General features: G+C 48.1%; 1 protein-coding gene across 1 annotated transcript; it reads left to right on the plus strand.

Moving 5' to 3' along the window:
* The first annotated feature begins 1,785 nt into the window (after positions 1-1,785).
* On the plus strand, positions 1,786-23,305 carry Eif3l (eukaryotic translation initiation factor 3 subunit L). The gene is made up of 13 exons (XM_069999485.1): positions 1,786-1,885; positions 2,367-2,415; positions 6,552-6,762; positions 8,933-9,012; positions 11,240-11,301; positions 13,162-13,231; positions 13,436-13,509; positions 15,865-16,036; positions 16,270-16,424; positions 17,038-17,208; positions 19,111-19,608; positions 22,310-22,390; positions 23,125-23,305. The coding sequence occupies exons 1-13, from the start codon at positions 1,853-1,855 to the stop codon at positions 23,161-23,163; spliced, it is 1,695 nt and encodes a 564-aa protein (XP_069855586.1). The 5' UTR covers positions 1,786-1,852; the 3' UTR covers positions 23,164-23,305.
* The last annotated feature ends 407 nt before the right edge of the window (positions 23,306-23,712 follow it).

Genomic DNA, 23,712 nt, shown 5'->3' on the forward strand with positions numbered 1-23,712 from the left:
GAACAGCAGCACGCACGTGGTATTCAGGTAAGGGGTAGGTTTATTCATCGTTCTGGCTGGTACCAGGCCATGTTGGCCCTCCATACAGCTAGGAAAGGCCTGGGAATGAGAGCTGGGAAAGAGAAGAGAGAGCTGGGAAAGAGAAGAGAAGGAAAGAGCTAGAAAAGAGCAGAGAGAGAGAGAGCGTCTGGGCCTGGGCTAGGCCTTATGTAGGGTATGGGGGAAGAAAGGTATGGCCACATCAAATTCAGATGTGACCTCAGCAGATGCAGATATGACCTCTTCCAGGTGTCCCAGTTGCCTAGGTAATGCAGGTACTGGGTGGAGACTTTGCTGCAGGGAGGGTGGAGTCTGCTAGCCATCCTGGAGCCGACCTTACACTTATGTCCAACTAACCACTTAAAAAGAAAGAAAGAAAAAAAAAACAAACGAAGTGGAGTTGTGGCTCAAGTAGTAGAGTGCTAATTGAATGAAAAACCTTGAATGAAAAACCTCAGGGACAGTGTCCAGGCCCCTGAGTTCAAGCCCCAGTTGGCACACTACAAACAAATGAACAAAAAACTGAAAACAAAACAGAAGCCTGTCTCTGAAAGTTAAGGACACATTGACTCAGTATACCAGGACTATTTCTTCAGACTCCAATAAAACTTAGGACTGCTAGCACAGAGCCTGGCCTACCATAGGGTGCCTTTTACTCTTCTTTTACTTTTCATTAGTAAATCTCCTGCTTTGGTCTCCTATGTTCCTCATTGAATTCACCGCCCCCGCCCCCCCCCCCCCCCCCAACACACTTTATGATCCCAGGACATCCAGCAACACAGTTCCATGATAGTTTTCACCTCTGGTCATACTGCAAGGAAGGAATTCAAAGTGAGAAGTCAGCAGAAAGTGTTGGGTGAGCGAGACTGCAATTGGAAATAGGATGCTTAGTATAGATGGCATCAGAGTGAATACATGACCCATGCCATGCAACACAGGTTAACTGTGAGTCCCCAAACCTCGGAGCAGGGAGCTGTGCCCCAATGGGAAAGCAAAGGGCACTGGGAGAGGGTGAGACATGCTTTTTGTCACACAGCAAATCAGGGGGAGTAGAGGCTGGAATGAAGATTCACGATTTTCTCTAGATAGTGTGTTTAAGCAGATGACTAAACCGAGGAACCAATCCAAAAGAGCCCTATGAACCCTATACCAGATTTCACTGGCTTATTTTATTTTTTGGTGCCAGTTCACGGCTGGCACGCCACCACTTGAACCCCAGATCCATTTCCACCTTTTTGCTGGTTAATTGGAGGTAGGAGTCTCAGGGACTTTCCTGATCCTGAACCACGATCCTCAGATCTCAGCCTCCTGAGTAGGATTACAGGAGTGAGCCACCTTCACCCTAGCAGAGTTTAACCTTTTCTAGCCACTTCTACCCCGCAGGCGACGCATCCACCCACGAATCCAAACCAGGCCCTTTAGGCTCGAACCTCCCTCGACCCGAGAAGACGCTTGGGGGGGGGGGGGGGGGTGTCAGCCATCTTTGGTGTGGCATTCCTCCTGGGTCTTCGCTCAGTGTGGCTGCACTATTCAGGCCTCTGCTCCTAGATTCACAACATCCTAGGCCGGCATCCTTCGAAAAGTTCCTAGTTTGAAGAGAAAGGAAAAGTTAAGTGTAGTTTGAAGAGAAAGAAAAGGTTAAGTGGGCTCCGACCTTCTTATCATGGCTATTTCAGCCTGCCTGCCGGAGGCACCGGGGAGACTTCCGGTTTCCCAGCATGCCCGAGCGAAACCGGATGTCCGGTCTTGGGAGGGAGGGAGGCGCCGAGTGTTCCTCTCGCTCTCTTCCCCGGTGTTCTCGAGCGCCGTAGCCATGTCTTACCCCGCTGATGACTACGAGTCTGAGGTAATGTGGCCGTAAGCGCGCGGTGGGCTTCGCGGCCGGGGGAGGGTTCTGCGGGTGCTGGGCCCCGGAGCGAGGCGGTGTCCCGAAGCCCTCGCGGGCGGAGCCCCCCTCGGGCCCGCCCGCCTGCGGCCCTCGTGCAGCCGCCGGCCCCAGCGCGCACTGGGCGCGTCCCCTCCGGCTCGGCCTCCCCTTGCCCAGGCCGAGAAGGACGGAGGCGGGTAATGGGGCTTCGTGTTTCTACCCGAACTCTTTGGATCGGTGCCCGGTCTGGCCCTAAGTCTCTGAGGATGCTCCGTTGTATCCATCGTGTGGCAGCGCCGAAGTCTTCGGTCGCAGACATGTGAATTCCTCCAAGGTGGAGACCTGTGTATCATTTGAGTTTGTTGTCTTTCGCCCCCGGCTTTGTATTTACGCTCTAGGACGAGCATTTGGGGTTTTTGAAGCGGTGACTGTCCCCCTGACCATGTCCCTTTCCTTACAGGCTGCTTATGATCCGTACGCTTACCCAGGCGACTATGATATGCACACAGGTGAGACCACGGGCCTGGCTGCCGGGCTCAGACCTGTAGGGATTGGCGTCTTTTTGAATGTCGTCTCACAACCACCTCTGACAGCCAGCTGTCAGAAACTCTGCTTCTTTTATGTTGGCGGTATTGAAGTTGAACTCGGGGTCTCAGAGCTGGTAGGCAGGCAGTCTACTATTTGGGCACATGCCCAGCCGCCTAATTGCTTTTTTAAAAATCATGTTTTGGGGCTGTTAGTGATACAGTGGGTTCGATTCCTCAGTACCACATAAACAGAAAAAGCCAGAAGTGGTGCTGTGGCTAAAAGTGGTAGAGCACTAGCCTTGAGCACAGAGAGGCTCAGGAACAGAGCTCAGGCCCTGAGTTCAAGCTCCAGGACCAGCAAAAATTATTTTCGTTTTTGCTTATGTGGTGCTGAGGAATCGAACCCAGGGCCTCAGGCATGCAAGGCAAGTGCTCTACCACTGAGCCACCTTCCCAGCCCCCCCCCCCAAAAATTAAATCATGTTTTCTTCTACTACTCTCCCTTGTTTTTATAGGTACGCGAGTTTTTTGTTTGTTTGTTTTTTTGGGTCTGGTCGTGGGGCCTGAACTCTGGGCCTGGGCGCTGTCCCTCAGCTCTTCAGCTCAAGGCTAGCACTCTACCACTTGAGCCACAGCGCCACTTCCGGCTTTTTTCTTTTTGCTTATGTGGTGCTGAGGAATCGAACCCAGGGCCTCAGGCATGCAAGGCAAACGCTCTACCACTGAGCCACCTTCCCAGCCCTATAGGTACGTGAGTTTTAACTCAGGGCGTCAAACTTGTAGGGTAGTGGACTTTACCACTTCAGCCACATCTCCAGCACTAAACACATATTTTTTCTTGGTCCAGGTTTGGAGTTAGTTATTATCTGTGAGTGGGAAGAGTTGTGTAGAGCCTAATAAAGCATAAAGCAGGCTTTTCACTTATTTATATTGTACTGGTACTGGGGCTTATAGGGTTTGGGCACCGTCATGTAGCTTTTTTTCTTTTTTTGCTGAAGTATGGTGCTTTACCATTTGGGCCACAGCTCTACTTCCAGCTTTTTGGTGGTTAATTGGAAATAAGAATCTCATGGACTTTCCTGCCTGGACTGGCTTTGAACTGAGAGCCTCAGATCTCAGCCTCCTAAGTATCTAGGATTATAGGTGTGAACAGTCCTCTTTCTGTGGTTCACCTCAGTCTGAAAAGAGAAGAGTTACTGCTAGATTTTTTTTTTTTTTTTTTGTCTGTTGTGGGGCATGAACTTGGCCTGGGTGCTGTCCCTCAGCTCTTGATCTCAAGGCTAGTGCTCTACCACTTGAGCCACAGAAAAGCCGCTTCTGGCTTTTTCTGCTTATGTGGTGTTGAGGAATCGAATCCAGGGCTTCATGCATGTAAGGCAAGCACTCTACCACTAAGCCACATTCCCAGCCCAGAAATCTTTTTTTTTTGGTCTGAAACTGGGACTTGAACTTGATACCTGACACTTTTGCTCTTTTCTACTGACTGAGCTACATCTCCAACCCATGAGGAAGAAAATCTTTATGTGACATTTTTAAGTGATTCAAGCCAAGCCCAAATAAAATCTCTGGGAGGCTTTTGAAGTTTCCAGAAATGTTATAGTCTTGGCTTGACTTAATATTGTACATTATTCTGGATACTTTATATAGAAACTATTTTTTTTTTTTTTTTGTCGGTCGTGGGGCTTGAACTCTGGGCCTGGGCATTGTCCCTCAGCTCTTCAGCTCAAGGCGAGCACTCTACCACTTGAGCTACAGCGCCACTTCCTCTGGATACTTTATATGAAATGCGTCATTTCATTTAATCCTTAGAAAAGTTCCAAAAAGTATATATACTGATGTTGTTTCCTAAATATCACAAAACTGAGCAGACAGACTTGCCACAGCCATCTAGTTAGAATATGGCAGCTCTGAAGCCGGGCGCTGGTGGCTCACGCCTGTAATCCTAGCTACTCAGGAGGCTGAGATCTGAGGATCGCGGTTCAAAGCCAGCCTGGGCAAGAAAGACCATGAGACTCCTATCTCCAATAAACCACCAGAAAACCGGAAGTGGCGCTGTAGCTCAAGTGCTAGAGCGCTCGCCTTGAGCTGAAGAGCTGAGGGACAGCGCCCAGGCCCAGAGTTCAAGCCCCACGACCGACAAAAAAAAAAAAAAAAGAATATGGCAGCTCTGTATTTAATATTATAAGCTGTTACCATTTCCTCACAGTTTCCACCCCTTCCAGCATGTAACTCTTCTCAGATGCTAGGTCCCAGTGCCTCACACCTGTAATCGTAGCTACTCTGAGGCTTGCAGTTGAAGCCAGCCCGTTCAGGAAAAATCTATGAGACTCCAATTAGCCACCAAAAGGCTGGAAGTGGAGTGAGAGAACACTAACTAGTCTTGAGTGAAAAAACTAAGGACAGTGCCCAGGTCCTGATCAAGTTCCAGTTCCAGTACGAAAAAAACAACAAGCTTCTAGGTTCTGAATACAAATATATCTGTGTACAAGTTAGATGAAGTTCTTTATTTCAAAGACTTTTTAGTTTCTACAGGACCAAACAGGTAGCAAGTAAGAAATAGCTGTAACTAATGATAATTAGTTGTGAAGAAACAAGAGCAAAGGGATTGCAAGTGACTTGGGGAAAGTTTAAAATTGTTTAAAAGAGAATGGCTGGAATGGATGACACTGAGATGTGTTATACTCATAAACTGACACATATTGCGTTGAAACCCCTTTGTATGAACAAAAAAAGGAAAGGGAATTTAGGGCTGGAGATGTCGCTAAAATGGAAGAGTACCTGCCTAATAAGCATGAAGCCCAAAGTTCAAGTTCTAGTATTGAAAAATAAATGAAAGGGATTATAGTTTTTATGAATGTGAATTTGGACATTTTGGGGAAAGGGCAATATTGGGGTTAAACTCAAAGGCTTCTTGCTTACTAGCTCTTGTTTTGCACTGGTTATTTACCTAGACCATGAGTATTTCACTTCCTACCATTGCTAGGATGACAAACATGTACCACCATGCCTGGCTGGTGGCTCACATCTGTAATCTACCTACTTAAGAAGCTGAGGGGGGAGGATGGGAAGGGATGGGAAGGGGAAACAAAGGAGGAGGCTACAATGCTTGATAAGAAATGTGCTCATTATCTTGCCCATGTAATTGTAACCCCTCTGTACAGTATTTTCACAATAAAAAAAAGAAGAAGAAGAAGCTGAGATCTGAGGATGCCCAGTTTAAGCAGTAAAGTCTTTGAGACTCTTATCTCCAGTTAACTACCAAAAAAGCCAGAAATAGAGCTGTGACTTAAGTAGTAGAGTGATAGCCTTGAGCACAAAAGCCCAGGGACAGTGCCCAGCCCAGAGTTCAAGCTACACACAGAAGAAAGTAGAGTCTTGAGACTTTTCTATCCAGGCTGGCCTTTAATTGCAGTTCTTTTTTTTTTTTTTTGTCGGTCATGGGGCTTGAACTCTGGGCCTGGGCATTATCCCTCAGCTCTTCAGCTCAAGGCGAGCGCTCTACCACTTGAGCTACAGCGCCACTTCCAGTTTTCTAGTGGTTTATTGGAGATAGGAGTCTCACGGTCTTTCCTGCCCGGGCTGGCTTTGAACCGTGATTCTCAGATCTCAGCCTCCTGAGTAGCTAGGATTACAGGCGTGAGCCACCGGCGCCCAGCTAATTGCAATTCTTCTGATGTCAACCTCTCACATAGCTAATGTAACAGGTGCCTGCCAGGATCCTCAGCAGTTCATTGACTTTGAACTGTGGTCCTCACCATCTTAGCATTCTAACTGGCTAGGATTACAGGTATAGACACTGGTGCCAGGTAGGGCACTAGTTGAATTTGGGGTCCTGTGTTCCATCATATGCATGGACTTGGAAGCACTCTGTAAAGTACTTTTTTTTGGGTCCGGTCCTGGGGCCTGAACTCTGGGCCTGGGCACTGTCGCTCAGCTCTTCAGCTCAAGGCTAGCACTCTACCACTTGAGCCATAGCACCACTCCCGGCTTTTTTTTTTTTCTGCTTATGTGATGCTGAGGAATTGAATGAACCCAGAGCATCATGCATGCAAGGCAAGCACTCTACCACTGAGCTACCTTCTCAGCCCCTGTAAAGTACTTATTGTATCCACCTTCAGGTGATCCCAAGCAGGACCTCGCTTATGAACGTCAGTATGAGCAGCAGACCTATCAGGTGATTCCTGAAGTGATCAAAAACTTCATCCAGTATTTCCATAAAACCGTCTCGGATTTGATTGACCAGAAGGTGTATGAGCTGCAGGCCAGTCGTGTCTCCAGTGATGTCATTGACCAGAAGGTGTATGAGATCCAGGACATCTACGAGAACAGGTGTGACTGCTGGCTGAAACTGCCTCTTTCTGGGTGGGCCTGGTTGTGATATGCAGTAGCCGCAGAGGGAAAGTGCAATGAGCGCTTAGTTGGGATCTTTGTGATTCCATGGGGCTGGGGCCATGGTACTTAGGTGGACTTGGTATCTTCAGAAACTACACAGTCCTAGAATAATATCCCAATTACTGAAATAATAGTAATTGGTGTATGTTATCAGTATAGATCAAGCAGTTTTTAGACTTGAGGATATTTACATACTCATAGTTTTTTGGGGGCCCGAGGTCCAAATCTAAACATGAAGTGCATTTGTGTTTCAATTGTACATAGTCTGAAGGTGATTTATATGGTGGGTTTTCTTATTTGTGTGTTTGTTTTCTGTTGATCCATGGGACTGGACTCAGGGCCTAAGCATTGTCCCTGACTTTTTTTTTTTGGAGGGGGGTCCTGTCAGGGGGCCTGAACTCTGGGCCTGGACACTGTCCCTCAGCTCTTCAGCTCAAGGTTAGCGCTCTACCACTTGAGAAACAGCGCCACTTCCGGCCTTTTTCTTTGCTTATGTGGTGCTGAGGAATCAAACCCAGGGCCTCAGGCATGCAAGGCAAGCGCTCTACCACTGAGCCACCTTCCCAGCCCCTCCCTGACCTTTCTTGTTCAAGGCCAGTGCTCTACAGCTTTAAGCCACAGTGCCATTTCCAGTTTTCTGGTGGTTAATTGGAAATAAAGAGTCTCAAAAGTGTGAGCCAATGACGCCCTGCTTATGTGATTATGGGTTGTGAGGCTTGAACTCTGGGCTTGGGCACTGTCCCTCAGCTCTTCAGCTCAGGCAAGCGCTCTACCACTTGAGCCACAGTGCCATTTCCAATTTTTTGGTGGTTTATTGGAGATCAGAGTCTCACGGACTTTCCTGCCTGGGCTGGCAGGAACTGTGAACCTCAGATCTCAGCCTCCTGAGTAGCTAGGATTATAGGCGTGAGCCACTGGCACCTGGCTTCCAGCCTCATTTTTTGTTTTATTTGGTGCTGAGTATTGAACCCAGGGCCTTGCACATGCTAATTACACATTCTAGCACTGAGTTACACCCCTAGTCCCTAGTCCTATCCCTGCATTTTGACTGACTTATTGTGACATCTGATTTTGAATCATTTTGAAGTTCCAGATTGGAATCCTCGGGCCTTATTAAGAAAGATAGTAGCTGGGGGCTGGGAAGGTGGTTCAGTGGTTGAGTGCTTGCCTTGCATGCATGAGGGTTTGAAAGAAAGAAAGAGCAAGCCTGGGCACTGTCTCTGAGCTTCTTTTGCTCAAGGCTAGCACTCTACCACTTGAGCTATGGTACCACTTCTTTTTTTGGGGGGGGGGTCTGGTTGTGGGGCCTGAACTCTGGGCCTGGGCGCTGTCCCTCAGCTCTTCAGCTCAAGGCTAGCACTCTACCACTTGAGCCACAGCGCCACTTCTGGCTTTTTTCTTATGTGGTGCTAAGGAATCGAACCCAGGGCCTCGAGCATGCAAGGCAAGTGCTCTACCACTGAGCCACCTTCCCAGCCCTATGGTACCACTTCTGACTTTTTCTATGTATGTGGTAGTGAGGAATCGAACCCAGGGCTTCATGCATGCTTTGCAAGCTCTCTGTCACTAAGCTACATTCCCATCCAATAATAGTTATTTAATAAGCAAATTAACAAACCAGAATGAAGGTATGGCTTAAGTGATATAATGCTAGCCTTTGGTCAGAAAAGCAAAGCCAAAGAGTAAGGCTGTGAGTTTAAATTCTAGCACTAGCACACATACATAGAGGAAGTCTTAGCTAATCACAAATCATGCCTGTAATCCTACCTACTCAGGAGGCAGAGATCTGAGCCAGTCCAGGCAGAAAAGTTAGTTAACTGGACTATCTCCAATTAACCAGAAAAATGCTGGTCTGGAAGCATGACCCAAGTGGTAGAGTGCTAGCTGTGAGGAACAGACTGAACAAGTTCGAAGACCCTGAATTCAAGCATCCATACTGACCATATAAAATAGTTTCTTGGAGGAAAGTTGTGGTATCACAGGACTCTGGCTGTGTTTCTGTGATAACTTGCCTCCCCTGAGCCTGGTCAGCGAATCAAGTGTGAGGGTTGGGTAAGACAGGTCTCTTGTGCTGTGGAATTGTAGAATTTTTCTGCTTCATTTTCAGCTGGACCAAGCTGACTGAAAGATTCTTCAAGAACACACCATGGCCTGAAGCTGAAGCCATTGCCCCCCAGGTTGGCAACGGTGGGTGTGAACCTTGTTTTCCTGTGTGCTAGTGGGTGCTGTGACAGAAAGCTCAGGAGCATTTGCGTTTGTTTTGCTCAACATTTTGTTCATGGAGCTCAGTGCATAGCAAGTTGCTAGTAAAGTTACTTGTTGAGTGAAGGCTGCATCACTTGGGACAGTCACAGGTCTCTCAGATATGGTGAAAGGTGGAATTGAGCTCATTGCTCAACCTGTTTCCCTCTAATAAAGGTCATCATGGCCACTTGGAATGGGCACAAGAGCTCCTCCCCTTTTTCACTTTCTTAGACCATGTCCTTTTTGTATGTGGATAAGGTGGGCAGATCTGACTGGAGTTTGGTTTAGTTTTTGCCCATTACAGGGCTTGAACCCGGTGCCTTGCTCTGGATTAGCCTGCTTGGTTATGACTGGTGCTCTGCCACTTGAGCCACACTTTCAAGTATAGCCTTTTTGCTGATTAGTTGGAGATAAGTCTCCCAACTTTTCTACCAGGATTGGCTTTGAACTTTGGACATTAGATCTCAGCCTCACGTAGGTAGGATTATAGGCATGAGCCATCAGTGCCTGGCTGCGTTTTTTTGTTTGTTAGTTTTTAGGGGGCAGGGATGGTGGTGCTGCGGATTGAATCTAGGCCTTGCACATGCTGAGCAAATGCTCTGCCACATCCCTAGTCCCCAACTTCATCACTTATCCTGGGAAAATCCAGCTATCCCAGACATATTTCTTTTTCCTTTTTTTTATTTTGGTCCGGTCATGGGGCCTGAACTCTGGGCTTGGGCACTGTCCCTCAGCTCTTCAGCTCAAGGCTAGCACTCTACCACTTGAGTCATAGCGCCACTTCCGGCTTTTTTCTTTTGCTTATGTGGTGCTGAGGAATCAAACCCAGGACCTCAGTCATGCAAGGCAAGCGCTCTACCACTGAGCCATCTTCCCAGCCCTCAGACATATTTCTTGTTGTTTGGTTTTTTGTTTTGTTTTCCCTGTAGTGCTGAGATAACACCCAGGACCCAGCACAAACTAAAGAAGTGCTGAGCCATTGATCCCCTTAAACAAGCTATGAGAAGACTCTTCTCTTCCCCACTGAATAGTCTTGGTTCTTTGTTGAAGTCAGTTGATGTTATAGAAGAGTCTATTTCTGGATTCCATCCTCTGGTTTGCATCTGTCCTCAGGCTGATACTGCACTATCTTGATTGCTGTTGCTTTATAGGAAGTTTGAGTAGCTTACTCAGAAGCCTGAGATCTGATGAAGACTGAGGTTTGAAGGCTGCCCGAGAATAAAAATATATGGGACTTTTTTTGTTTGTTTGTTTGGTTGTGGGGCTTGAGCTCAGGGCCTGGGTGCTGGCCCTGAGCTTTTTTTGCTCAAGACTGGCATTGTACCACTTTGAGCCATAGTGCTACTTCTGGTTTTCTGGTGGTTAATTGGAGATAAGAATTTCACAGCCTTTCCTGCTCAGGCTGTCTTTGAATCATGATCCCCTCAGATCTTAGCCTCCTGAGTAGCTAGGATTACTAGCTGAGCCACCAGTGCCCAGCAGCTAAGGGATTCTTTTTTTTTTTTTTTTTTTTTTTGGGTCCGGTCATGGGTCCTGAACTCTGGGCCTGGGCGCTGTCCCTCAGCTCAAGGCTCAAGGCTAGCACTCTACCACTTGAGCCACAGTGCCACTTCCGACTTTTTTCTTATGTGGTGCTGAGGAATCGAACCCAGGGCCTCGAGCATGCAAGGCAAGTGCTCTACCACTGAGCTACCTTCCCAGCCCCAAGCTAAGGGATTCTTATTTCCAATTAACCACCAAAAAGTTGAAAGTGGCTCAAGTGGTAGAGTACCAGTTGTGAGTGGAAAAAACTGAGTGAACACAAGACCCCTGCCCCAGATTCAGGTGAGGTTGACAATACAAATGAGAGATTAATTTTCTCTTTTATATTACCTTGTAGCATAAACATAAAAGATGGGGATTGAGAAGGTAGCTCAGTGGTAGAGTGCTTGCCTTGCATGCATGAGGCCCTGGGTTCAATTTCCCAGCACCACCACATAAGCAGAAAAAGCCAGAAGTGGTGCTGTGGCTCAAGTGGTGGAGTGCTGGCCTTGAGCTGAAGAGCTGAGGGACAGAGCCCAGGCCCAGAGGTAGTTGAAGCCCCACAGTGGACCCCTCCAAAAAACAAACAAACATGAAGGATGTTGTTTAGTCTCTAAAATAACCTTTATCCCTCCACCATCTCTTTCAGATGCTGTATTCCTGATTTTATACAAAGAGTTATACTACAGGCACATATATGCCAAAGTCAGCGTGAGTATTTTCTTTAGTTGTTAACACTTTTATTCTGTGTCATTTTCATTTCTAGAACATGTCAGTAGCATACATTGGTTCTAGGTCCAAAATTGGTTGCAGCTGGGTGTTGGTAGCTCATGCCTTTTTTTTTTGGTTAGTCGTGGGTCTTGAACTCTGGGCTTAGGTACTATCCCTCAACTCTTCAGCTCAAGGCGAGCGCTATACCTCTTGAGCTATAGCGCCACTTCCGGTTTTCTAGTGGTTTATTGGAGATAAGAGTCTCAAGGACTTTCCTGCCCCGGGCTGGCCTCTGCGTAGCTAGGATTACAGGCGTTAGCCACCGGTGCAGGCTAGCTCTTGCCTTTAATCCTAGCTAGTCAGAGGGTAAGAGCTAAGGATCCTGGTTTGAAGCAAGTCCAGGTAGAAAAGTCCAAGAGACTCATCTTCATTTAACCAGCAAAAAACCAGAAGTGGAGGTTTGGCTCAAGTGGTACAGAGCATCAACCTTGACCAAAAAAGCCAAACAAGGGGCTGGGAAGGTGGCTCAGTGGTAGAGTGCTTGCCTTGCATGCATGAGGGCCTGAGTTGGATTCCTCAGCACCACATGAGCAGAAAAAGCCGGAAGTGGCGCTGTGGCTCAAGTGGTAGAGTGCTAGCCTTGAGCTGAAGAGCTGAGGGACAGTGCCCAGGCCCAGAGTTCAGGCCCCACGATGGGCAAAAAAAAGCCAAACAAGGTTATGATTCCCTGAGTTGAAGCCTCAGTACCTGCAGGAACATGCGCAAGGAATGATTTCCCAGAAAGCTGGTATCTGAGGTCTGTAGTCTCTTCTGTGTAATCCATTCCCACAGTTTTCCTTGACAGGGCATGGACCACCATGCATCATGTTACAAGCAGCCATCCTACTCTTGCCTCCAGACACCTTCAGTTGCATTTGCTTAGGTTGATTTTTTCTTTTTCACTTCTTTGTGAGCCTCTTCCTCTCTCAAATGTATGTAACAGCATCACTGCAGGTCAGGCATGGTGCTAGGTACTTGGCACACTTCTATCGATATCTCTTGATCCTTTGCTATCCTGTTACTTGGTTACGAATGTGAAGATGCTGTGTACCCGTGGCTCACAATTGCTATCTTAGCCACTCAGGAGGCTGACACCTGGAGGATTGTGATTTGAAGCCATTTTCTGTTGGTGTTCTTCCTGAGACCCTGTCCCCCCTGCTTCACCTGATTTGTGTGCCCCTTGTCCAGACATGAGTTAAGCTTGAGTTAAGATCTGTGGTCATGGAAGTGGCGCTGTAGCTCAAGTGGTAGAGCGCTCGCCTTGAGCTGAAGAGCTGAAGGACAGCGCCCAGGCCCAGAGTTCAAGCCCCACGACCGACAAAAAAAAAGAAAGAAACAAGTCATATTAAAAATGGCCCAAAAACAGCAGTACTTCATGGCCGGGCGCTGGTGGCTCACGCCTGTAATCCTAGCTACTCAGGAGGCTGAGATCTGAGGATCGCGGTTCAAAGCCAGCCCGGGCAGGAGAGACCGTGAGACTCCTATCTCCAATAAACCACCAGAAAACCGGAAGTGGCGCTGTAGCTCAAGTGGTAGAGCGCTCGCCTTGAGCTGAAGAGCTGAGGGACAGCACCCAGGCCCAGAGTTCAAGCCCCACGACCGACAAAAAAAAAAAAAAAAAAAAAGATCTGTGGTCATAAAAGCTGGTCATGTGATTCAGTGTTCAGTGCCCCTCTGTTGTAGTGTTTCCTTGCTGTCTTCCCTTACCCCCTTAGTTCTCTCATAGCACGAGGAAGCGGATGTCAGTTCTCAGTCATCGTGGTAGACTGTGGGTCAAGCACATTTAGTATCTGTGACCTGATGTCGCTGTTCTCTCTACAGGGAGGACCCTCCTTAGAACAGAGATTTGAGTCCTATTACAACTACTGCAATCTCTTCAACTACATTCTTAGTAAGTCTGATATGTGGCCAAGAGTAGAGACAGAGGTAAAGCTGTGATGTGGGCCTTCTACTCTTTTTAGCATATTTTAATTTGTGGGTGGAAAGACGGGAGGTCTTATGATTCCTAGTGCTTTAGAGAAATTCCAGTGCATTCTGTAGCCTTGCTAAATGAGCTAAGTCATTGCTTTGAGTCTGACTTCTCTGATCTGCACAGATGCTGATGGGCCTGCTCCTCTTGAACTGCCCAACCAGTGGCTGTGGGACATCATCGATGAGTTCATCTACCAGGTATCTGTCAGCTGGAGCAATCAGTACTACATGCAGAGTGGGCCAGGTGCTGGTGGCTCATGCCTGTGATTCTAGCTTTATGGGAGACTGAGTTCTGGAGGACTCTGGTTTGTGGCTAGCCTGAGCAGAAAAGTCCATGAGATAGCTTTTAACCAAGAACCTAGCACAGGCTGAAAAATCTTCAAAACTCCTGGGTGGAAGGAAATGGTGTATTGATGTACACCTGTCAGCCCGGCTGTGGTGGGAAGTCAAAAAAGTAGGAAGATGACAGTCCAAGCAAGAAGCAAAACCGTCAACTGGGTGCTGTTGGCTCAGGCCTGTAATCCTAGCTACTCAGGAGGCTGAGATCTGAGGATCATGGTTTGAAGCCAGCCTGGGCAGGAAAGTCCATGAGACTCTTATCTCCAGTTAACTGCCAGAAAACCAGAAATGGAGTGTGGCTCAAAGCTGTAGAATGCCAGCCTTGAGCAGAAAAGTTCAGACAGCACCGAGGCCCTGAGTTCAAGCCCCTTGACCAACCATCACCCTACTCCACCTACCCACCCCACCCCCCCAAAAAAAAGATATATTTTTGGGGTTGGGAAGGTGGCTCAGTGGTAGAGTGCTTGCCTTGCATGCATGAGGCCCTGGGTTCGATTCCTCAGCACCACATAAGCAAAAAGAAAAAACCGGAAGTGGCGCTGTGGCTCAAGTGGTAGAGCGCTAGCCTTGAGCTGAAGAGCTGAGGGACAGTGCCCAGACCCACAGTTCAGTCCCACGACTGGAACCCCCCCCAAAAAAAAAAAAAAAAAAAGTTATATTTTTGAAAATTTTATCGGAGCTCCACAAAGCAGATCAGCTGTGATTTGCTGAGCTGGGGAAGCCTCATAAGGCTCCTGAAGAAGCCCCTCCTGATGAACAGGAGGCTTGAGGACCTTCACAGAGCACCCACACACTGCACTGGTCTTGGCTGGCTTCTCTGGCTCCTCATGTTTTTAGGTAGTTGTCCAATTCCAGACTCACAACAAGAAGAGAAACCTCCTCTGGTTCTTCAACTCTTTTTTTCCCCCTAGCCCGTGGGCTTGACCTCAGGGTCTGGGCACTGTCCCTGAGCTTCTTTTGCTCAAGGCTAGCACTCTTATCACTTGAGCCACAACACCACTTCTAGCTTTTCCTGTTTATGTGTTACTGATGAATCAAACCCAGGACTTCATGTGTGCTAGGCAAGCACTCTACCACTAAGCCACATTCCCAACCAACCTCTTCATCTCTTAGTACAATTCCCCAAGCTTAGCCAGTGTTCTGTTCAAGGGCTTTCCATTTCCACAAAGGCTACCCTGGAAGGGTCAGGGGAACACTCCCATGATTATTCCTGGCCAGGGCAAGTGGCTATCTAAGTGTGTTCCTACTGCTAAGAAGTTATAATTTTTTTCAGGCTGTATATAGTGTGAAAGTGCCTGCCTTCCCTACCTTGACATTAGTAATTAGTATATTGTCTGGAAGGAACAGTATCACAGTGATGGTTCTTAGGCATTACTCTAAACCTGCTTGTAGACATCACTTAGAAAATATTGTTGGGGCTGGGAAGGTGGCTCAGTGGTAGAGCGCTTGCCTTGCATACATTAGGCCCTGGGTTCGATTCCTCAGCACCACATAAGAAAAAAGAAAAAAGCCGAAAGTGGCGCTGTGGCTCAAGTGGTAGAGCAGTAGCCTTGAGCTGAAGAGCTGAGGGACAGCGCCCAGGCCCAGAGTTCAGGTCCACGACCGGACCCCTCCAAAAAAAAAAAAAGAAAGAAAAAGATATTGTTGCCACCAATGGTTCTTGCCTGTTGCCTGTTACCTCGCTACTCAGGCTGAGATCGAACCCATCCTGGGCAGAAAAGTCTGCAAGACTACCCTCTCAACAAAAGAATCTGTTGTGATGTGAGCCTGTCATCCAGCTATGATGGATGCCATCCTAAAACAAATGGCTCACAGTCTTGTCATCCACTTGGGTAGAAATGAGAAAAAACCAGTACAGTATGGCATTAGAGGCATGCTAGAATGCCTGCCAAACAAGTACTAGTCTTTGAGTTCAAAATCTAGTACTGCCAAAAGAAAAAAAACACGATACTGTGCTCTGTTGTGCTTTTTGTTGTGTCTTAGAACACGAACTATGACATTATTCTAACACTCAGGAGTCTGAAGCAGGAGGATCAGGTGTTAGAAGTTAGTGTGGACTACATAGCAAGACCTTGTCAAAATATAGAATGAGAAGTGTTGGTCCCACCTTCTCCTCTCCCCTGTTGAGTTCCATGTTTTGCCTCATTTTTAGCTGTGCATATGGACTGTCGCTTGGGTTTATGCCCCTGCTCTGTCTCCCTTCTTTCTCAACAGTTCCAGTCTTTTAGTCAGTACCGCTGCAAGACTGCCAAGAAGTCGGAAGAAGAGATTGACTTCCTCCGTTCCAATCCCAAAATCTGGAATGTTCACAGCGTTCTCAATGTCCTCCATTCTCTGGTGGACAAGTCCAACATCAACCGGCAGCTGGAGGTATACACGAGTGGAGGTGAGTGTTCAGCAGCAGCAGCAGCAGAGCAGTAGTGAGCCTGTGGGGCAGTTAGTTTCTGTGCTGTGGGAAGGAGCAGCTGGGGCTGGTTTGGGACTTGGCAGTGCTCTGGCTCATGGAGGGAAGGAAGCCTGGAAAGGGCAGGCTCGATGTTTACTGTGTGACATGCAAAGGTTGGGCCTGCCAGCCTTTTCCTGCCTCACCCAAGCATTCCTCCTGTCTGTCCCTCTCAGGTGACCCTGAGAGTGTAGCTGGGGAGTACGGGCGACACTCCCTCTACAAGATGCTCGGCTACTTTAGCCTGGTGGGGCTCCTGCGCCTGCACTCCTTGTTGGGAGATTACTACCAGGCCATCAAGGTGCTAGAGAACATCGAACTGAACAAGAAGGTAATTGCCTGCCACCATCCGCTTTCTAGAGCCCCAGTGTCTGTGTGCCCCAAGAAACTCCGAACCAGGACTAACTTCTGGGAGAGATAAGAACACCCTACCTCCAGGCCAGATGAAAGTTGAGACTAAAGTTGTGCCACCACTGCAGTGAAAATCCTAGCTGGATGGTGTGAGGGGTTACTGACAGTCTGTTTTGTTTTCAAAGCAGAATTTGGATGGTGGCTTTCTCTAGGCTAAGCAAGATGATATTCTGTCTACTGTTACAGGATTAGGTGTTCTTCCTGGCCTCAGGAGTATAGGGACCTTTTCTTTGGCATTTGGTTTGTTTGCCTAGTCTGCCCTTTTCTGTCTATGGGCACAGAAAGGGAAGGGAAATTAGATGTATAGAGGGTTTCAGATGTGAAAGGGGAGTAGGGTCCCTCTGGTCCCTTTGTGCTACAGCCAGACACAGTGAGGCCTCAAGACCTAAATTTATCTGGCCATCGTCCAGCTTCAGTTTCATTTGGGAAGTTCAGGACCTCTGTAGGAGAAGTTCTTGGTGCTCTCCCTTCAGCTGCCCCACTAACATCGGGGTCCTGTCAGGTGAATTGAGACACGTGCGTTTCTTCCACAGAGCATGTATTCCCGTGTGCCCGAGTGCCAGGTCACCACATACTATTATGTCGGCTTTGCATATTTGATGATGCGTCGCTACCAGGATGCTATCCGAGTCTTTGCCAACATCCTCCTCTACATCCAGAGGACCAAGAGCATGTTCCAGAGGACCACGTACAAGTATGAGATGGTAAGAGGCTCATCCCTTGCCCTTGTCCCAGTCATTTGTAATAAACACCAGCCAAAAACTTGTATTTAATGGAGTATGTATGATAATTAGATAAGTGAGGTGTGCCATGATCAGATCAGTAATTAGCATTTCTTTGTTCTTATACATTTATCATTTCTTACCACCCATCCCCCACCCAGGGCCTAGGTACTGTCCCTGAGCTTGTTTGCTCAAGGCTCTAGCACTTTAAGCCATAGCTCCACTTCCATTTTTTGAATTATTAATTGGAGATAAAGGGAGCTTTTCTGCCCAGGCTGGCTTCAAACCACGATCCTCAGATCTCAGTCTCCTGAGTAGCTGGGATTACAGGTATGAGCCATTGGTGCCAGGGTTTGGATTTGTCATTTCTTTCTTTTTTTTTTTTTCTTTTTCTTTTGTCGTTTGTGGGGTTTGAACTCTGGGCTTGGGCGCTGTCCCTCAACTCTTCAGCTCAAGACGAGTGCTCTACCGCTTGAGCCACAGTGCCACTTCTGGTTTTCTAGTGGTTTAATGGAGATAAGAGTCTCACAGACTTTCCTGCCCAGCTGGCTTTGAACTGTGCTCCTCAGATCTTAGCCTCCTGAGTAGCTAAGATTACAGGTGTGAGCCACTGGTACCCTGTGGATTTATCATTTCTTCATGTTAGAAGTCCTTCAAACTCCTTTCTTGGAGTTCTTCATAATAATAAATAATTCTGAACTATAGTCTTGCTCTTATGCTGCAGAACACTTATCTTCTTTGCTGCTCATTTTATGGCCTTTGTCTACCCTCCTCCCCTTTCTGGCCCTAAATACTCATGTTCTCTCTACATCTATGAAATCCATTGTTGTAGCTCTCACATGTGCTATGTGCTGCATATCTTTGTGTGCACCGGGATCTTTCCTTCTGTGATGACATGCCAAGCAAGCGCTCCGGATTGAGTAGAGGATTGGAATGGGCAGCCTGCTCTGGGTGTTACTGTGCCTGTGACCTCATCACTAATGTGTCATTATAGGGGCCATGGCTTTCCCCAGCAGTGTCTGCATTCATTCATTTGTTCACTCACTCAGCAGCAGTATGCTGGAGGTTCCCTGAGCTGTGAGCATTTTTTTGGTTTTTTTTGGTCGGTCGTGGGGCTTGAACTCTGGGCTTGGGCGCTGTCCCTGGTCTCTTCAGCTCAAGGCGAGCCCTCTACTGCTTGAGTAGGTTTTCTAATGGTTTATTAGAGATAAGAGTCTCATGGCCTTTCCTGCCAGGTTGGCTTTGAACTGTGATCCTCAGATCTCAGCCTCCTGAGTAGCTAGGATTACAGGCATGAGCCACAGGTATCCGGCCGAGCATTTTAAAATGAGTTAGAGGGACTGCACAAGGTCTTGGGGCCAGAGCTCAGCTGCTTTATAGGTAGATGTGATTGCTGCTCAGAGTATCAGCAGAGGAGGATGGGCTTGCTGTGTGGTTTGGGGGTGCTTTCTAGGCAGCGGCAGAGTGGCTAGCATGAGCAAAGAGTCAGTCGAGGCCTGGAAGTGGTTCAGCGTTGGGGAACAAGTGAGGTAGGAATTGCGGAAACTGTGTTAGAGAAAGTACTCAGTCTTGTGTCACTGGCACATAGATTTCTCATGGCATGGACCTGGCTGGTTTATTGCGAATTGACCTGCCCATAACACAGGCCAGCTGGAGAGGCTGAGAGTAGACCAGGAGAACAGTGAGGGATCCTAAGTTGGCCAAGGAGAACATGGCACTGGGTAGGGTGCAGTAGAGCTGGAGGGAGGATTAGAGTCACTGGACATGAGTGGCTGGTGTTCGGTCAGCACAGAGGGGAAGCTCTGCCAGTGTAGCTGAAAGGGCCTGGCTGTGGTGGCAGCTGCCACTGGAAAAGGTCTCACTGACTCTGAATCCCACCCCCAGATCAACAAGCAGAACGAGCAGATGCATGCACTGCTGGCCATTGCGCTCACCATGTACCCCATGCGGATTGACGAGAGCATTCACCTCCAGCTGCGGGAGAAGTATGGGGACAAGATGTTGCGCATGCAGAAGGGCGACCCCCAGGTCTATGAGGAGCTGTTCAGCTACTCCTGCCCCAAGTTTCTGTCTCCTGTCGTGCCCAACTATGACAACGTGCACCCCAACTACCACAAAGAGCCCTTCTTGCAGCAGCTGAAGGTGTTCTCGGATGAAGTGCAGCAGCAGGCCCAGCTCTCCACCATCCGCAGCTTCCTCAAGCTCTATACCACCATGCCTGTGGCCAAGCTGGCTGGTTTCCTGGACCTCACTGAACAAGAGTTCCGCATCCAGCTTCTTGTCTTCAAGCACAAGATGAAGAACCTGGTGTGGACCAGTGGTATCTCTGCCCTTGATGGTGAATTCCAGTCGGCCTCCGAGGTTGACTTCTACATTGATAAGGTGAGGGTCGTCCCCCTGTCGTTTCACCCCGCCCCCTTGCACCCTGGTCCCCTTAGTGATAAACAATAAATGTTAAGCCAGGCACGATGGCTCATGCCTGTAATCCAAGCTATTCAGGAGGCTGAGATCTTAGCATTGCAGCTGCATACATAAAGCACTAGGAAGGCTTTGTTGGAAAGTCAGGTTTAAGACTAGAGGAAGCCCGGCGCCAGTGGCTCACGCCTATAGTCCTACCTACTCAGGAGGCTGAGATCTGAGGATCATGGTTCAAAGCCAGCCCGGGCAGGAAAGTCCCAAGACTCTTATCTCCAATAAACCACCAGAAAACTGGAAGTGGCGCTGTGGCTCAAGTGGTAGAGCGCTTGCCTTGAGCTGAAGAGCTGAGGGACAGTGCCCAAGCCTAGAGTTCAAACCCCACGACCGACCCAAAAAAAAAAAAAAAAAGACTAGAGGAGGTGAAGAAGTAAGCCAAGCAGTTAACTTTGTTAGAACATTCTTGACAGAGGGAGTGGAGGCAAGGGTCCAAGGTGGGAAGGTGTCCAGCAAGCCCTGTGTTAGGGAGGGCTGCCATGTGGCCAGGTATTGATACCGGGAAGAGGAACTGTGGGGAGGAGGTGAGGTTGCACAGAGTATAGGAGGAGAGATGCTTTGGAGACTTTGGGGAGACTTCATAGGCCAGAGCCATGCCCTGACCTCAGCACTAGGCTAGGCCTAGTCAGTGAGCTGAGTAGAATGGCTTTCTGCAGGGCATACTGTTTTTGTTCTTTGGTGCCAGTCCTGGGGTTTGAACTCAGGGCCTGAGAGCTTTCCCTGAGTTTTTTTCACTCAAGCCTAGTGTTCTACCACTTGAGCCACAGCTCCACTTCTGGCTTTTTGTGGTTAATTGGAGATAAGATTCTCACAGACTTTCCTGCCAAGTCAGTCTTTGAACTGCAATCCTCAGATCTGTCTCCCCAGTAGTAGGGATTATAGTCATGAGCCACTAGTGGCCAGCAGGGTGCGCTGTTTTTGTATTTAGATTCTCTTGCTGTACATTAGCTTTGAAAGAACTGCCCTCCTCTGCTGCCGCTACGTGAATTCTGAGTTGACTCCTGGTGCTTGGTTGTTTTTGCTTTTTTGTTTTGTCTGGTTCTGGGCACTATCCCTCAGCTCTTCAGCTCAAGGCAAGTGCTCTACCATTTGAGCCAGACGAAAATGGCGCCACTTCTCATTTTCTGGTGGTTTATTAGAGATAAGACTCTCACAGACTTTCTGGCCTGGGCTGGCTTTGAACTGTGATCCTCAGATCTCAGCCTCCTGAGTAGCTAGGATTACAGGTGGGAGCTACCAGTGCCCGGCCTTGGTTAATTTTTTACTACATGTGGTTCATTGCTCTTGAAGAACTTGTTGGCATCCCTTGCCACCTAGGCCGAACAGCATCGCTCTAGAACTTCCTGTGGCTTGGGGTATATTTGATCTGGGCCATCATAAACTGAGCTCATAGTCTGCTCCCTGACTACCTAGGAGACAAGCCAGTCTAGATGGGCTGGAGTTAGCTTGTGCTTACACATCTGTGGAATGCAACAAACAGCCCACCCCATAGCTCCTTTGCTTGGTGTAGGGAGTGGTGTGAGTATTTTTGTCTGGCTCATATGTGAACTGGAGTGTGAAGCCCTTTGGGATCCTGGGTGATCTGCTAGACTCTCCCACCTCTTTGTATCTTGATCCTGGATGTTCTGCTGCACTTCTGCCCAGCTTCTTGGTACCAGTCAGTATATATCTTGAGGCAGAGGAGCCTCCTCCAGTCTTTGATAAGAATAGTTTCTCTTTTATCTGAAATAGTTTTTTCATTGGCTTATCGCCTTTGTGTGTGCACATGCACTTGCGCGTGTGAGCATGCTAGTCCTGTGACTTGAATTCAGGGCCAGGGTGCTGACCCTGACCTTTTTTGCTCAAGGTTAACACTACCATTTGAGAGCCACAGATCCATTTCTGGCTTTTTTGGTAGGTAATTGGAGATAAGGTTTTGCCGACTTTCCTGACCAAGCTGGCTTCAAACCATGATCCTCAGATCTCAGCTTCCTGAGTAGCTAGGAATACAGGTGTGAGCCACTGGTGCCCAGCTACAACTTTCTGGTACTACTAGATTTTGTATTTGTATGCCTCATACACAGTTTCACTTCTGGCTAATTGAAGATGAGATACACTTGCCTGCCTGTGCAGGCTTTGAACCATGATCCTCAGATCTTAACCTCATGAGTAGCTAGAATTACAGGCATAAGCCACCAGTGCCTGGCTAGTTGTTTTAACTTTTTTTTTTTTTGTCGGTCGTGGGGCCTGAGCTCTGGGCCTGGGCACTGTCCCTCAGCTCTTCAGCTCAAGGCTAACATTCACCACTTAAGCCACAGTGCCACTTGTGGCTTTTTTCTATGTATGTGATGCTGAGGAATCGAACCCAGGGCCTCATGCATGCAAGGCAAGCACTCTACCACTGAGCCACCTTCCCAGCCCCTGTCTGAACATTTAATTGTAGGTTTTTATTATTTCTCTCTAACTAGTAATGCTCTTCGAGTTAGCCTCCCTCCACAACCTTGCTTTTCAAATCAGCATAGGGTTTATCTTGTCTTTAGTATCATGATTCCCAGTAAGCGGCTCCTGGCCTAGGTGGCCCTGCCCTGTGCAGTTGCTTGCTGTCCTTCTCTGACTCTGCTGTTTCCCACAGGACATGATCCACATCGCAGACACTAAGGTTGCCAGGCGTTATGGGGATTTCTTTATCCGTCAGATCCACAAATTTGAAGAGGTGAGAATTATGAGAGTTTACTCATTAGTGGGGGCAGAGATCAGAAAGTCTGAGATTGGATATTTAGGTTTCTCAGCTAGGCTGGCAGCTGCTTGGGGCTTGGGCCCATGGGGGTTGCTGAGTCAGCCCTTTGGGGTGGCTGCTCTCCTCCCTCCCTGGTATTTCCTAATATGGGTGGATTTGCGGCTGTCTGTGCTCCCTGCACTTGGTACTGTTCTCTGGCTAAGACAGGTCTGGCCAGTTTCTGCAGGCTGGAGGACTGGAAGCTCTGTTTTAACAGACTTTGTGCATTCTGTGTGTTGCCGTAAGAAAGCTCTAGGGTGTGGACCTTGCTTTAGTCATTGCTGGAGACACTGCATGCTGGTACAGAGTCCTCCAGTGGAGGCCAGGCTCCTGCAAAGGTCACAGAACCAGTGCTCTTCTTCCTTCTAGCCAGCCAGCTACCTCACATCTAGGACTGCCTTCTAGCCAGGCTCCTTTCCTTAGGAAAGAAGGGAACTGAGGCTCCACTAGACTCACCATGCTACACCCTTTCCTGTGTGTAAACTGGGCAGAGTGGGGTAGGGTATAAAGGGCAGGAAGAAGCACATGTGGGTTTTCCCAGTGTGATAGGATCCCCCTTCCCTCAGACACACAGAACTTCCTGGCAAGGAGCCTGACTTAGTGCTCCTATGTACCGTTGGGATAAGTTTAGAAGACCCCCTCATCTAACTTTGTTGTTCTTTGCCTTCTAGCTTAATCGAACCCTGAAGAAGATGGGACAGAGACCCTGAAGCACTCAAGTGACACTGTCGTTGTAGATGGGAAGTATTTTTGTCACCATGAAGCCTTTACTCAAATTTGCCATCAGCTGAGTTGGAATTGCCTCAAATTAAGGACTAAAATGTTTTCAGTAGTAAAGGATCTTGGGAGCCAGATTTGTCCTATCATTATTATGGGGAGAATCAATCCAGAAGCAGAATGTCATTTTCCATGTGCCTCAAGTACCGTGAAGGAGTAAATGGAATTCTCAGATCCTGGTGTTCACAGAGCACATACAGTGTACATAAGAGTTTACATGTACTTGCAGCCCTGGTGTTCATAGAGCATAGGCAGTGTGCATAAGGTTGATGGCTACTTACAGGGCCTTACATGTACTCCACATCTCGTTTGCGCCTCATAAGAATTCCTTGAAGGAGCCGTGCGCTGGTGGCTTACGTCTATAATCCTAGCTACTCAGGCTGAGATCTGAGGATCATGGTTCAAAGCCGGCTGGGCAGGAAAGTCCGTGAGACTCTTATCTTCAATAAACCACTAGAAAACTGGAAGTGGCGCTGTGGCTC

Source organism: Dipodomys merriami, unplaced genomic scaffold (genome assembly GCF_024711535.1).
Source record: "Dipodomys merriami isolate MVZ:Mamm:240054 unplaced genomic scaffold, mDipMer1.0.p SCAF_55, whole genome shotgun sequence".
NCBI lineage: Eukaryota > Metazoa > Chordata > Mammalia > Rodentia > Heteromyidae > Dipodomys > Dipodomys merriami.